Source organism: Sebastes fasciatus, chromosome 12 (genome assembly GCF_043250625.1).
Source record: "Sebastes fasciatus isolate fSebFas1 chromosome 12, fSebFas1.pri, whole genome shotgun sequence".
In the NCBI taxonomy this organism is placed as follows: domain Eukaryota; kingdom Metazoa; phylum Chordata; class Actinopteri; order Perciformes; family Sebastidae; genus Sebastes; species Sebastes fasciatus.
The window spans coordinates 2282079-2298987 of NC_133806.1; the positions used below are offsets into that span (position 1 = coordinate 2282079).

At 43.1% G+C, this 16909-nt stretch overlaps 1 protein-coding gene across 3 annotated transcripts in view; it reads left to right on the top strand.

Annotated features, from left to right (window-relative positions):
• cdk14 (cyclin dependent kinase 14) overlaps positions 1 to 16909 on the top strand; it is a 166271-nt gene that overhangs the window by 58989 nt on the left and 90373 nt on the right. For all 3 annotated transcript variants that reach the window (XM_074652582.1, XM_074652583.1, XM_074652584.1), the window contains 2 exons: positions 3658 to 3720; positions 16089 to 16212. In XM_074652582.1, coding sequence (XP_074508683.1) covers positions 3658 to 3720; positions 16089 to 16212 — 187 coding nt within the window. The remainder of the gene's footprint in view (positions 1 to 3657; positions 3721 to 16088; positions 16213 to 16909) is intronic.

Here is a 16909-nt window from a genome sequence, read left to right on the forward strand (position 1 = left end):
ATTGGAAGGTCACCGTTTACAGCGAGCTTCTTACTGGAACATACTGTTGACTGCAGTACATACTGTAGACGGGAACAACTAGGGGTGGAAAAACAATCGATTCAGCTTTGTATCGTCATTTATAAATTGATATTTTAATGCTCAGATATATTTGCTTCATTTGAGTCTATGCAGAGGTAGAAGGAAGTTACCACTGTTATTCTTGTAATCTGAGTAACGTGACGTCATATCCATCCGCTCCATATCTGTCAACCGAAACAAGAAAGTAGAAAACGGTGGAGGGTCCACGTGGATACTTTCCTAACTGCCCGGTCCACGGAGAGCAGGAAGCCCAGACTGAAGCTTCAATCGTCCACACGGAAACATTTTGGTGACATCACAATCGCTGCATCCATTGTTATCAGCAGTCTGTGATAGGGATGCTAATTTTGAAACATTTTCCTAACTGATAACCGAAACCTCGTTAACCGATTATTAACCGTTAACCGACAAGATTTGTGCCTCACATGCAGCGGTGCTCCAGCTGCAGGAGCACAACAGATATTAGTTGACGGGAGTCTCCAGTTCACCGTCCGGGAGCGTTAACTTAGCAGCTACGATGCTGCGTGTAGTGTCGCGGACATGCAGCCACTTTCCCAGTAAAAGTCTCCACCGCACATTTAGTTTAGTTTAGCAGGTTGTCAGCTGTGTGTCTGCCCGGCAGAACTTTAGCGAGTGGCCAACAAACAGTGTGTGTGTTTGTGCTACGTTAGCAGCTCTAGCATTGCCGGAGGCTTCGTGCTCGCCGCCGCCGCCACACATAGTCTGCGTAACTTTAGCGAGTCTCCAACAGACCGTGTGTGTGTTGGCGGTGAGTGTGAGGTTGTTGGTGGTGTTCTAGTTGTGATCGTAGGTGTAGCAGTGTGTGGACAGTTTATTTGTCGGTGAATAAATGCTACGAAACTACAACTCCTCCGCTCCGCTCAAGCGAGCCAGAGACCGGAGCCGACTTTCTGTATCCTGCAACTCCGGCTCTGCCTCTTAAGGTGGACTGTTAAGGTGGACCAGCTTTTCTCCTTAAAGTGACGAGCCGCTCCTCTGAGACGCTCAGCTTTTGAGTTAATTATTAACATTTCTTTTAACCGTTTTAACCGACAGCGTTAATCGGTTAAAATGCTTCATGTCGGTTAACGGTTAAACGGTTAATTATTGACATCCCTAGTCTGTGATAATAACACTAGAAAACCAGTCCACAGTGTTCTAGCAAGTGAAAGGCAGCATGAAACGTTTTGAAATGTTCCAGCCTTTTTAATGTGCTGCTGTTGTGAACGCTGCATATGAACTTCTGTTTTCCTCCTGAGATGAAGAGAGTCGTTCATAATCCTGTCCAAATCCCTGAAAGTCATAATAATAATATTGAACTGTTGCCCAGGCCCAGAGGCAGAAACACTTCATCAGGATGTCTCCACTAGTTCATATTAAAACTTATTTTTCAGCTCGGCTTTCACACGGTAAACATTGTATGATTTAAAAGAAGAAGTTGAACAGAAGTGTATGAAACTACAAGGTTAAGAGAAGTCTAAATCCACCGTTATCCCTCTGCATATGTACCCCCTGACGACCACTGATGGTCACATTGATATTCAGCTCAATCTTTGATCTTGAAACGCTGAGCGAGGCCAAATCTCTCAACCAGAATGAGCTTACTCAGCTTTCCACCACTTCTTCATTTAATGAGACTGAAAACAGTGTGATGCCCCCTTTTGGAAGATCTAACACATGTCAAAGGGGTCAGCTTCTCAAGGAGATCTGGGGAGACGTGATTGGAGCTCAGCAGGTCATGTTTGAATAAAGAATGAGAGCAGAGGTGGGAGGCTGGTGATTATTCAAATCTTTGGAATTCTTCTAATACATCTTTCAATTCTTATGAAACAATCATTTGAATATGAGGGCTGAGATGATACACATTTTTTTAAGTATTGCGATTTGATATTATGATTTATTGTGATTTTTGTGAATGTTTTTAACACTCAGTCAGTATGTTGGTGCTCTACAGTCGTAGCGTCGGCCCATTTGACCACGGAGACGAGAGCGACGGCTGGCTCAACCGCAACGTTACCGCCATACAAAGTGTTTCCATCCTTTACTGGATGTGTAATGTTTACCACGCTGGATTTAACATGTGAGGGTGCAGGTCGTATCCACGCTGACCCTCCAACGTTTTCTGTTTTGTCGTTTCGGCTCGCTGCGGTTTGTGTTTATTTGACTAAAATGTTAAATTCCAAGCTGCTGGTTTGAAGTCGATCCTTCGTCTCGTGTTCAGAGCCGTCATCGGTCCGTGCTGTTTTCCATACAGAGGGCTTCACAACCACAAACATCAGTTCGTTGTTCTCCTCTCAACCCTAATGATGATTGACAGGGGAGAGGGTGGAATACATAGGGAGAGGGGACAGGGAATCGTGGGGGGGGGGAACAATGAAATGTATTACTGAGAGATAGAGGAGAAAGTAAGATGGACAGGCGTGTCCATGCTGGAGTGTCGGTCTGAATTACTGAGCAGAGGAGGCTCCGCCGGTTGGGGGGGGGGGGGGGTATATGTAAATATCGGTGTGATTTCTGTTCCACTCTCAATCTGCTAACAAAACACAGAGGTGAAGGACAGGCCAGCGTAACACTGCATGGATGATGTCACATGAGTTAGTAGATGGGGTGGGTGGGGGGGTTGGGGAGGGTGCTGATACAGAAGACATCAGATCAGCTTTCAACAAATCACCTCACGTCTCCTATGGTAAACACTACTATAAAACTAGAAAAGGGTCTGCCACGACCAACGCCGTGATGTTTGATTGAATGAATATAAACCAGCTCTCGTCCAGACCTCAAGCTTATCGGACGCGTTTTTCAAGCACTCGTCTCACACAACAGATCCGCTCTCATTTTAATCTATTCAGCTGTCTGCACCGTATCCACTTGTATCTAGGGATGTCACCATACCAGATATCTAGTAGTCGATACCAATACCAGTGAATTTCCATGATTCTCGATGCCCAATACGACACCACGGTAAAAAAACAACAACAATAAATCCCCTGTACTGTAATTCAACACGCACTCTTTTATTAAAAACATTTGAACATTACAAAAAACAGGCATGTAGCCTTTAAGTAATAAATAAAAATAATTAACCCATTTAGTTCATTTTGGCGTATCAGCGGCATGTTATCAATCGATAGTCAGACGACGGATGCTACATACTGACCGTGAATGCATCTTGTCCATCAGCTCAGAGGAGCAGGAGTCACACACGTTGACGAGAGAGGTGACAGACCGAGAGATGGCGGAGGATTTGTTGCTTTAAGGGAACCGTAACGTTAATGAGATAATCGTAAAGAGGTGGGTGGAGCCGTCACAGCCGGTGTGCACGAAGCAGCGGCACTAAGGGTTGGTTATCGGTTAAGAACATTTTTCAAAATGAGCATCCCTAGGCCAGAAGTATGTAGACACCCACATCTGTCCACAAAGAGCAGTTGATTTTTGTATTTGAAATATCACCCAGACATGTCCAATTATGGACTATTCTGCCTCACATTTAATAGAACAGACATCCAACCACAATGACATTGTGTTTATTCTCATCCATCACACTGTATTAATATTGTGCTCTTTTTTACTCCACAGCACACAGACCTGTGTCAGTACATGGACAAACACCCTGGGGGGCTCCATCCAGACAACGTGAAGGTACAGTATGAATAATAATAATTATGCTGGTCACGGGACATGTAGTTTAATGAACATGTTGTTTTAAATGCTAATAAGGTGCAGATGGAAACAGGAGAGATGTTGCAGATTAGGTGGGCGACATAACGAGGAACAGGCAGCAGTGTGACCTTGACACCGTGAATAGAGTCATATTTTAGTAGTCCTTCTGATGGTCTACTCTAGCGGTTATCAGCCTCTGATACTGTCACAAAATAAAGGGTAATTATATCATAGCTGATAATACGAGTACATGAGCACACTATCGGACCCGATACCCAATACTGGTATCGGTATCGGTGCATCCCTAGGTAAAGGTAAACTACATTTGAACCTGACCTAAACCTCAATTAACAATTGATCTTACATCAACCTCAACAACGGCTAAAAAGGAAAAGAGTCATGTTAATGATGTCGCCATCCTAATGACTGCCCGGGACATCGTGTTGAGAATGACCCATTGTGAGACCGCGTTGACAGTTTGACAGACTGCTCCTCTGTAACATGACGTGAGTGAACACTCTTCCTGTGTGTGAGAGGCTGTTAGTAACATCAATGAACAGGTAGAAAGAGATGATGATGGAGTGAATGAGGCCATGTGATGTTGGTGGGGGGTGTTGGGATGTTCCCTCATGCAGGAAAGTGACAGTTCAGGCTGCATCTGTTACGTAACAGCTCGTACCTTTCGCCGCTGAGGATTTACATCAGTAATATGTGTTCCTCCTGCTGACAGCAGTCTGGTTGAGATTCAAATGAATAATTTAGGATTACTCCGAGAGAGCGGAGCGAAGGCGTTGTCAGCTCCCGCTGATTTTGTTACTTAGTGGTGAGACGCCTGAGTTGTGGTTTCTAATCTGTTGATATCGCTCATGGCCTTGTTCCTGTGCAGTCATGTAGGGAGGCTGCACTGGAGCTACCCAGCAGGAATACCATGGTTGTAATAATCCGCTACAATGACAAAGGCATCTCCAGGAAAGGGTATAGTTAACTATATACACCGATCAGCTGTAACATCATGACCACCTGCATCATATTGAGTAGGTCCCCCCCCCCCGCCAAAACAGCCCTGACCCGTCGAGGCATGGACTCCACTAGACCTATGAAGGTCTGCTGTGGTATCTGGCACCAAGCCGTCAGTAGCAGATCCTTTAAGTCCTGTATAAGTTGCGAGGTGGGGCCTCCGTGGATCGGACTTGTTTATCAAGAACATCCCACAGATGCTCCATTGGATTGAGATCTGGAGAATTTGGAGGCCGAGTCAACACCTCCTACTCGTTGCCATCCACATGATGTAAAAGAAAACGTGATTCATCAGACCGGGCCACCTTCTTCCATCGCTCCGTGGTCCAGTTCTGATGCTCATATGCCCATTGTAGGCGCTTTTGGCAGCGGTCACCCTGACCGGTCTGTGGCTGCACAGCCCCATACGCAAAAAACTGTTCTGACACCTTTCTATCAGAACCAGCATTGATCAGTGTATATCCCCGGTTGCAAAAACGTCCAATGGCAACATTTCTTCACTGGGCCGCTAGTAGACATGTTGAAAACACAGATGAGGAATTCAAACAACGCTGAATTTAATTAAAAAACAGACTGCATGATGGGAGAAGGAGGAGTAGACATCAGGGAGGAGGTCTGATGAGATCTGGCAGCTGACAGGGAGACGAGCCCGGTATAACGGCCACCGAGAGACTCTGATGTGTGTGCTTGACTCCTGCATTCGTATCTACATCTCTTCCTCTGATTGACTCACCACTACCAACCTCTCTGAGACCAGTATTTTATTACCAGATTTAATAAAGAATATGATCAAATGTCACAAAGTTTATGGGTGTTTTCAGCGATGTGAATTCAGCAACGAGGTGTTAATGTCTGTTATTTGTGTGTTTTATGACTGTGAGGAAGTGCAGTCACTCAACCATCCTCCTATTTACTCATCAGAAACCTCCAAGCTATTAGTGCCTCACTGCTGCTAGATCAAATTAACATTTAGAGACACACACTCAGACTCTCACTGCTAATGTCATTATTGGTGTGTGTGTGTGTGTGCGTGTGTGTGTGTGTGTGTGTGTGTGTGTGTGTGTGCGTGCGTGTGCACTTTAAAATTGAAAATGTACTACAGTTTCTGCTTGAACTAGATGATCCAGTGTAAAATCTATTGGAAACTGACTTGTTGTGCAGCACCATTAAGTCTTCTCGTCTCATGTGCTCGACTGCAGTTGGAGAGCAGCGCTGCTGTAATTGAACACAAGTTAGCATGACCTCATCCGCTGCTGCTGAAGTGCTCTTCTCATTAGATTATATGTAGTCAGCTGAATGGCCGTGTCTCAATGACATCTCCATAGATCAATGGGAAACCGACACCCACGGACGATGTCTACAAGCCAAATAACAACTAGCGTTTGCTCTTACAATTACATTACAAGGGAGGCTACTGATAGCACGTTACAGTGTCATGTCAATATCAAGGACGGGTCATCACAGCAGGCATCTGACACATGGTGGTTGGGTCTCGGCTGGTAGCTGATCTGCACCTCAACATAGATACTCGAGCGCACTACATGTCAATGAGTGAGCATACACATTAACTGTGTAAAAAACTAAAATCTTTCAGGGTCCACATTTCAAAACCTTTTTACTATTGCTGGTTGACAAATGTGACTGACAGCTCATGCATGACCTTCAGATGTTATTGCTGTGTTCAGTCAGTTCTTCCCGTCTTTTAAATTAGAATATTATTGCACGACCAAGTAACACTTAGGAGGTGTTTGCATTTAATAGAGACATCCCCAAAAACCACTGCGGGATGTAAATAATAGAAGCCAGACGTAAACTCCACTGTTACCTGGATAATTATAGTTTGATATATGATTGAGATAATGATTAACTGCTTAACACTGTGGAGGGAACCACTGCAGAGTTACAAGATAGATTTGAGTACCTGTTTCGGATGTTATCAGCCGATTTAATGGGCGTTATCAGCGGTTATCAGCCTCATAGAAATGGGTTAGAAGGGGCCTACTAGTAGGCTCAGAAGACCGTTATCATCTATTCACTTCGGTTGATGACCAATACGAATACAAGACGACCCAGACCTCTAGTGGCCGTAGTAATCACCACCGTTTGAGTCCCGTGTGAAACCAAAAGTCAACGTTGACTCATTTTACCGTACTTTTGTTATGTAACTTGCGTAGTACTTATTTCAACCCAAAGCACGATCTTTTCCTAAACCTATCGACGTAGTTTTGTTGCGTAACGTTGTTTAGTTTCAATCCACAGCGTTAAGTTTCACAACGTAGTAGAGGCACAGGCAGAGGAGCAGAGTACAGCAGAGACTCCGGTCCTGGAGACCAAAGCTACGGTCTCCCCCGCGTCCTCCGACCGCGGCCAACACTGTTTAACAGACGGGCTTCACTAGATACAACCAAGAGGTTTTGGTGCTTCACTGGAGTTTGTGTAAGACTCTTGTCTGAACAGCGGAGACACACGGGAGCGCGCATGGGACACCGACCCGCAATGATTTATACGTGTAAGAAGTTACAAACAGTCCCTTTAAGGAGAAGTATGTTTGCTGATTGACAGGTCTGTCATCCTATCACAGTCAGCTGTGGTGGTCACTCCTTGCTCGTCCTCTCTCTCCATCGAGCCTCGTCTTTGACCAAATATAGATTTGTGTTTTTTTTGGCTTCATATGCCAACAAGCAGGAAACAAATTCAGACTTCAAAACACGTCTACAGAAACGTATCAGTGACATCAAAGACGCATGTTTTCTGGTCTTTGTAGTGGTTTTTCAGTAGTCCTATATTTACACACAGAGGCCCTGCAGACCTACACAGCTGCTCATTAAAACATCAGCCAAAGACAATTCTGGGCATATCTGGCACTTTACGGTCCTCCAGTGGCCGGTGGCACGGTGCAGGTTGATGCCGTCTCTTGATTCAGCCCATTAAGAACAACACTGTACAGATGCTTAGTGGGAAAGATAAGGGCTCTTTCCATGCCCGCTGGCAGATGGTAGACCCTTTTCACTCCATTTAACACTCCTTCATTTCAGCTCTCCCTCACTGATTTCACCGCTTTTACCCGTTTCAGCAAAACACTGCTTTGGAGATTTGTCAACGAAGCCAACGGTTTGTGTCCTGAGTCCTCGTCAATGTTGAAATCATCTGTGCTATGATGGTCTGAACTTAAATGTATTATTGATACAGTTTGAGCTCAAGCATAAAGCATTTACATTTCACCAAGCTCAAATGGAAGACGATGTCAGTGGCTCTCTTGGCGATGTTGATCCGTCTGTCGGTATGTCAGTAGTACAGATATAAAAACAGTAGATGCAACATTAAGTCAAAACTAATGGGACAACCGTCCACCATCTCACCTCATGGGATACTTTTTATAATTTATAAGTTTCACCACATCTAACCCAGAATTACCCGTCTTGAATCCTGCAGTTAGTCATCTTATATTATCATCACTTGTTGTCAGCTTACCTCCTGCCTTTACACCACTTCCTGTCAGTAAAGCAAATAACAAAAGAATCCATGTCTTGATCAGGTAGGTTAAAGTATTAAAGTAATCCAGTGGGAGAAAGGAGATTTGTTAATCAGCAGTTCAGGTTTGCAATTTTGCAAAATTCCCACGATTTCTCCACATTATCATCGTAAAGTTAACGTCCGCAGCGTTCCCTTGAGAGGAGAATGAAAGTCACTTGATCTGGAGTTCTGCTGAAGGCATTAACCTTTCCAAACAAAATGTTCTGTATCAACTAAAACAACTCCTCATTTACCGTTAGCAAGGCTCTCCAACCTCTTCAACCTCTTCAACCTCTCCTCTCAGCAGAAAAACAAAACACTTCCGGCAAAACAGGAAGTGACTGATTGTAATTTCTGTTCTATAATACCCATAACACTGAATCCATATATGATATGGCATAAAATATAATGTTTAATGTAGTATATTAGCCATTCAGAATACCAAAGACAGTTCTAACTTTCAGAAAAATAAAATCATCGACTGCAATATAAATGCATATGCGTCTCTTCAGCTCCGCTCCAGTGGCTCCCTGTGGGTTTTTAATAATAGAAATGAATTACTGTTCTTTTGTTTACATTTTCATTTTTATTATCATTGTTGTAGGTCTATGGTACGACGGTACGACGGAGTATTAGGGCCACATTGAGGAAAAAAAAAATAATCTGATATTACGAAAGATAAAGTCATAATATTACGGGGAAAAAAAATCTTAATATTACAAAGTAGTAATTGTATGTGTTATTTTCTTTTATTCTCGTAATGTTATTAATTTATTCTCGTAATATTACGACTTTATTCTGTAAATCTCAGATGTTTTTTCCCTCAATGTGTCCATAATACTCCGTAGTACATTTGCTCTCTGGCCCTCACTGCATTAGACTTATATTACTGTATATACTGAGACTATAAACTGTGTTACCTTCATCACAATAATCAAATGTTTTGCGGCTCCAGACAGATTTTCTTTTGTTTTTTTGCCTAAAATGTCTCTTTTGATAGTAAAGGTTGCTGACTCCTGTATTAGAACATGTCACATCTACTGTTTTATGTTTTATGGTCGGTAGGTTGTTTAAGACCATCACCAGTAAAAAGTTCCAGTGCCTAAAATGACCAATATTTACCTGACAGAGACCTCCTGTGGCGGTGCAAATCCTGATCGTTATCACAAAGAAGCGAAGGCAGAAGTAGCGTGATGTTGTTAGTGTAGGAGAGAGGTCAGGGTGGATGCCCGGGCATACAAAGAGACTTTCACATGTTTACCACCAACAACGTTGCTTCTTTTTAACGATGACTGCAATCTTTCCCTAACTTTAACCAAATAGTTTTTTTCCCAGCAGTCCACCACTTTGTGCTGGACTGAAATATATACAGCAGAGTCAGCAGTTACTTCAACCATGAGCCAGTTCTCTCAGCGTTGATCACTGGGGAGCCAGCGGAGTTTTACAGGCGCTGTGGAGACGAAGGCCTGGATGTTGTCAGTTGTTGTTTGTTACGCTATTTTATTTCTTTTGAGAATAAAGAAGGTTTATAAAACTAGTTATTTTAGGATGGCAGATGTCTTTTTTTTTCTTCCTATTAGTCAATTTGGACCAACAGAGTTAAAGCAGCTTATGTTAATACCCCTTCAGAAATGAGTCATATGGTCTGTGTTGCACTACGAGCCTGGAGGTGTAATTGATTTGTTGTTCACATGTGATAAACGGCGACCTGCTGCATTTATGATTGAAGAACTGTTGTTGTGAAATGATCTCATCAACACATCATTTCTGTTAGACTGCCACCTATTTGTTTTAGAGACGCAAATCCATGTTACTAAGGGAGGGAAAAAAATCTATTCTGCTATGTATCGGGATTTTCTATGATTTTGAAATAGATTTTTTTAATGCCAGAATCAATATATATTTGCTTCATTTGAGTCTATGTGGAGGTAGAAGGAGGTTACCGCTTTTATTGTTGTAGTCTGAGTAATGTGACGTCATATCCGTTCCGTATCCGTCAAAAGCCAAAACAAACAGCAGTCGGCCGCAGCGATACGTTACGTATATGAACGAAAATAGAAAATGTTGGAGGGTCGTCGTGGATACGACCTGCACCCTCACATGTTAAATCCAGCGTGGTAAACACTACACATCCAGTAAAGGATGGAAACACTTTGGGTTTCACACATTTAGAGTTTTTTTTCATGAAAAATCCTGTAGAAGTTTGATGCAACCTATAGAAGGGACCAACGATTTTAGTTTGAGGGCCAGGTTTGGACCACGAGCTGCTGTTTGCTCACCACTGAACTCCAGCAGCCATCTCCATGATGGATTGGTACAGAGTTGGGTAGAGGTATTCATGGTTCCCACACGATGAATGCTAATGATGCTAATGATATAACGTGATGCATCTGACCTTTCCTCTAGTGCCCCCAGCAGGTTGACATTTGTGGTTGTGAGTAGAAATGTCTCAACGTTCATTGGATGGATTTCCATCAAATTTAGTCCAGACATTCATGCGCCCAAATGATGAATTTTAATAACTTAAGTGACCCTTGACTTTTCATCTAGTGCCATCATCGGCTATAAATATCAGTTTGCCCAATACATTACTTTGGTTTATGACCGAATACTTTTTAATCAGCCTCAGCTGGAATTTGTTTTTAGAGCTAATTATCTCTGCCAGAAGTTAGCCTCTGGGAGATCATGCGTATAGGTTGTGTGTGTGTGTGTGTATCTGTCTGTCTGTCTGTCCGCGGCTAATCAACGTAACACGACGATGGAAAACACGTCACAAATGTCAACTAGAAGAAACACTCAGAGAGCGCAGACCTCCGCCAACGTGTGACTTTAAAAACAGATCGTAGCTCACAGCCGGCGGTACGATGAGGTGGTCGGCTTGTTATCAACACGGTGTGTTTCCGTGTAACGTATCGGCGGATGCCTCTCTCATTCAGCAGCCTTGTTATGTCTGTATAACGTTACACTACGTTGTCTCTCATCCCGTCATCTACCGCTTTGTTCTTTCTCACAGCAGACGGCCAGCAGCTCCTGCACTCACATCCACACACGTATCTCTCTGCTCTTAGAAGGAGGAAGGAGGCGGGGTCACGAGCCCGAGCAACAGGACGCTGACTTTCGTTGACTTAACGGCCACAGGTGTCGCTGTTAACAAGACATTTCTGATTCTTACAAATAGTCCCTTTAACATCACATTAAAACAGAGGATCTGTCTTCTCCTCCTGTGCTCTGTTGTCTTTTAGTGAAACTGTATGAACCCCACCACGCTGCTGTCACTGTGACACATTGCCTCATGCTTTGCTGCTCATTGAATATCAAACAAAAGAGACAAATTTCACTCCATTCTACGGATAGATAACACAGAGCCGATCAAGTCCACACAGTCTCTCATAATGCCTCGATCTCGATCAGGTTGCGTTTGCCTCGGGTGTGATGGCGATGAGTATTTCATCATTAGAAAAACACGGCGTGTGTGTTTATTGGTGTGCTGAGGATGGATGGTTGTTGGTACCGTGAGGTCACTCCTCAGGTGATAGATTATGTTAATGGCTGATTTAACTACCATCACATGCTTTATTTCTCCTACAGAGAACTAATAATGCATCATGATTAAACACACACACACACACACACACACACACACACATACAGTAGAGATTCTGCAGGGCTTTTCTCTTCATTGCTATACATTCTCATTCACAATGTGTATTACCAGCTAGTTTTACTGTAGCAGGCTCTCAGGGCACTAAAACAACTTCTTGTTGGTCATAAATGCTGTGAGTGTGTTTTAGACTTCAGGGTTCTTCGTTGGGTGAAGAGAGGCCATTGGAGGATTTCCAACAATTAGATGAGCATTACATTCTCCTGGTCAAGTGCAAACAATGAGACACTGCATTGAAATTAAAAAGTACAAAAAAGTCAAAAGTACAAGACGGTGTAGCCTACTTTGGGAGGGAAGCCAAGTCCCAGAGCGCATTGCAGTAGGAAACATCCAATCAGAGAGCATAAAATCTCCGTTGCTATGCAGCTAATGACGGGGTGAAGTTAGACGTTAATGGGGCACTCCACTGATTTTACATACAAAGATCCGTTTACTCGTCGTGAGGATTACAATCAGCCCGTGGAAACAGTAGAAGACCTCTGGACGAGCTCTGTGAAAGGCTCGGAGACACGTTTCACGTGTCTTCTCCATGGCAACAGTGAAATATATTCATGAGCAGTAGTATTTACTGACATCAGACAGCACAAAAAAAAGAATATATATAATTATTTATAAACCATGTCCCTGACATAACCCTGTATAGTGATGAATCATCACTATACATGATGATGTAGCCACAGTGTTAATAATAATATCCGCAGAAGTTAAAATGAGTACAAGCTCTGGATGAAGGGAAGGCTGAAGCATGTAGGGAGACGGACCCGCCGGTCGATGTGTATTCATTCCTCCTCCGTTGTTGTTGTTGTTGTTCAGCTCTTGTAGGTACATATAGGACGTGATGTGACGTTGTGGTATTTGTCCTGCCCCTCCTCCATTGTGATTGGATGGCTGGGTGACAGTGACGAGCGCAGCGTTTTACCCAAAGTTGAACATTTTTCAACTTTCGGCGACCAGAAAAAAACACCAAACGTGCAGCGCTCAAGCCCCCAGGAAGAGCGCCAATCGTCAATCCCAACTTTTACTGCAACTTCCGTGTCCGTCACGTGATGCCATTGGGCCCAAAAAGACTTTTTCCCATAGACTTACATTGGGAAAGAGACGTCTGTAACTCAGTGAATTTTTTTTTTTGAGGTGAATCAACTGAATCAAAAACGCACTAATCGCTGAATCCAGAGTTATTTCCCTTCCTCCGTTCATGTGAGTGAGACCCAGACCGAGACTGGAGCGCCAAGCCGTGACGACGGCGTGACGTTGGGACCCCGTGACTAAGTCATGTGACCGAGCGGACGCTACTGCGCATGTTCCACGTGCCCAAGATCCGGGTACTTTTCCAGATGGAAGTTGAGCCGTTTAGGCTTCATGCTCCAGTGAGCAGCTTTCATAGGAATGAACGAGGCCCCGCCTCCAACGCTGGATCCACTTCTCTTAATACATCCATGTTCAGCTCTTGTAGCTACATATAGGATGTGACGTTGTGGTATTTGTCCCGCCCCTCCTCCACTATGATTGGACGGCTGGGTAAAAACTGACACACGAGCGCAGCGTTTTACCCAAATTTGAAAATTTTTCAACTCACGCTCAGCGCAGAATACCTCGTCACGCTGCTGCCGTGGCGATCCTCCTGTTTGTCACTTTGTCCTGTCTTTGTCTTCCAGCTGGCTCCAGTGGTTGATCGACGCGGTCACACCTTTAGCTGCTGGGTTTCCTCTCAATACATTTTCCCAATCGGACGTCTCATTGTCACTTATTACAGTTGGGTGAACCTGTCTGGCAAGCAGATGTCTGAAGTATCAACAAGCCAAACCGCTGACCACGCTGAGCCTGTCCAAATAGAAATCTACGTAATCTAACTTGAAAATTGTCCATCTTGAGAACAGCGTACGGTATTATTATTATTATTATTGTCAAACCGCCCTCAGCACTTCACTTTCCCTCAAATATTAGAATGCAAATGGAACCAAGCTGTTTCAGTGGAAGCAGAAAAAGAAAAAAAGCCTCTTTTAAGAAAGGTTTGATGTTTGAATGGAAGAGCTGACTGAAGAGAATAAAAGAGTGATTTTCTTTCTTTCATTTTATCACCGTGCAGCCGCTCTCCTAACAAGGCGAGGGGCTTTTCAGAAGTCTATTTGATATACATGAGTAAGCACACATTTCCTATGCTAATTTTCTGCACCGCAGTTCATCTCTCGCCCGCCGAGTGCAGGAATAGTAAACTGTTGACCCGGTGACTCCAGATGCCAGACAGGGCCCGTCTCTGATTGGGCTCCACGGTGCTTCAATCAGCTTAATTGGCCGCGACTATAGTATCAGCGAGAGCAGAGAAATGAGAAGGGAATGCTGGGATTGGAATAGAAAAAATGTAACGCTGGATCGTGCACGCCTCATTATTTGTTGATTGACACGTCTGTTGGGAGGGGGGGGGGAGAGAACTGCCAGATCTCAGAAGGAAAACAAAACAAGTTTGATGTAGCTCTGACTTTGGATACATATTAGGATTTTGTTGATATTCATTTTTGAACCGACAGCGGCGGATCCACTTCATGCATATATGCATATATTAAAAGCTTAACGTGTTTTGAGGATGCAGTTTGGCTTTATGAGCTCCGTCGGCAGGTGGAGGAGCTGTGTTTAATTCCAGCAGTAAGATAATTGGCTGTAAAAATGTAAATTTAAATGTAATTAAATCTTTATTCATGATTGCGTGTCAGCAAAAAGTGCATTCATGCATTTTCATGAGTGCAATTTTTATGAATGATTTTGTTCTGTTATTATATTTATCTGTGAAATCTTTCTTTAAAGTACTTTAGCTGTTTTAAAGAAGTCCAGTAATTGTTTTTGGTCTGCAGTTTTTTTAACAGCTGAAGTACTTCTCTTAGAAGCACACAAGAGTTACGCTGAAATAGATTGAACAGTGAGACAGTGAGAGAAGTGAAACTGGAACATCTGGGTTAACAACACACTTCAAAAGTCTGTATGTGAAAGTGTTTAAAAAGATTTTTTTGTTTTGCTTTACATACAGTAGTTGGCCTCATTCAGATAAAGATCAGGCTCCACTAATATTATTATATTATTAGTAGAATTAGATTCAGACTCGTGTGATCCAAACGTTTCCAATAACAACTAGATATAGTGTTCCAGCAGCAGGAGGACCTGTGGTATCTCTCTTTCACACACTGCGGGTGAAGCAGTCTGTCATTGAAAGACCTATTTAAAATGCACAGGGGTCATTGCGTCTTTTGTAGTCCGTCTTCAGAACATTGTAGTTTCACCACAGCAGACTGACGTCACTAACATCCGCCACCGTCGCATCATAATGACGGAGTCTAGTGAAAGAGCAGTCGGATTCTCTGAACACCATGGTTGTCTTTTCCTAAATCCTTCTGAATTCTCCTTCTCATCTTTCCTTGACCTCATGACGTTTTCCATCGAGGTCAAGGAGAAATGGTTAGGAAAAAACATTAAGACGTAATTTTTGGACTTTACGATCGCAACCCTGGTGTTTGTTTTTAGTGACCTTTTTCTGTTTGTCTCTGGTTCAAAGTTCACAGATCTTAACTTCTGCCTCCGGCCGTCAGCGCCCAGCTCTGTATGTTTGCTGTGATTTCAGCTGAGGCTGTCACTTTCTAAAACACCCCCATAATATGCAACTATTCTACACTAATATCTATCATCATACACCACAATTTATGTACCCAAGAGGTGATTTCTTTTGCAGCAGGAGTGGACAGTTTAATGTACCACTTATTCTCTCTCTGAGTCAATGCAGCAGTTCCCACTAATCCAGCTGTTATGTCCCATCTGTTTGATCACTCTTCAATAGTCCAAGTGGAGGAAATGATGGCTGTGTTCTTGACTGATGGCTCACTATTGATTTTAGTGTGAGAGAGAGAAATAATATGTGGGGTTCCTGTCTGTTCTCAGTCACACCGGAGTGATGAACAGGTGTTTCCACACCTCTCTGCACTTAGCAGCCGCTCAGTTTAATGAGCCACAACAGAGAGAGAGGATTGTTATTAAAGGAGGATATATTTTCATGATTAAAAAAAAGATGCCCTCCGTATCAGAGCTGTCTTCACCGTGTTGTTTGTACGTAGAGGTATGTCGCAGTTCCATATATAAAAATACTTCTTTCCCTTTGTTTCCTTGTGTTTTCTAGCTGTTCCTGTACCAGTTACTGAGAGGCTTGTCCTACATCCACCAGAGGTACATCCTTCACCGCGACCTGAAACCACAAAACCTGCTCATCGGTGACACTGGAGAGCTCAAACTCGCTGACTTCGGTGAGTAGGCTGGAGACGCCGATGCTCTTCTTCTGTGTATCTGTTCGATGTGAGAGGGAATCTCCCCTCTGCGCTTCATTTCTGATGTGATGTCAGAGGAGGCGGAGTCACTGTTGAACTTATCAGCACTCATATGCCGACCTTTTGATCATATTTACACAAAAACTGCATTTACTAGGACTGGGACGATTCACCTATCTCCCGATTCGATACTATCACAATACTTGGGTGCCGATTCGATATGTATTGCGATTCGATATTAAGATTTATTACTTTTTTAACACTAGACCATGGGAAAAAGTTAATTCATACACTTTTAAGGACTTTTACTTTGAAAAATCTAAATTAATCCAGTAAAAATATTTGATTGTCAGCATGTATGTAGTCAGAGATGTCCTGAAGTCAAATATATCAGTCATTGCATCACAAATTAGTGGTATTTTCTTTTTAATCTATAAGGGACATGTAATGTTTTATACTTCTGGTAAATATAATCCAATCAATCTTATTTCCATAGATGTATTTTGTATATACAGTTCCCTTTGTTAACACCTTATTTTGAAAACCGGACGTAGTCACACGTGTCTACTTCCTCTAACTTCTCCAAGGTCGTCGCCAACATTTTTTCCGCCGACTTGGTTGATATTTTTGATGACTCATCTTGAACTCGGGGTCAGTTACATAGATTTATCCAATC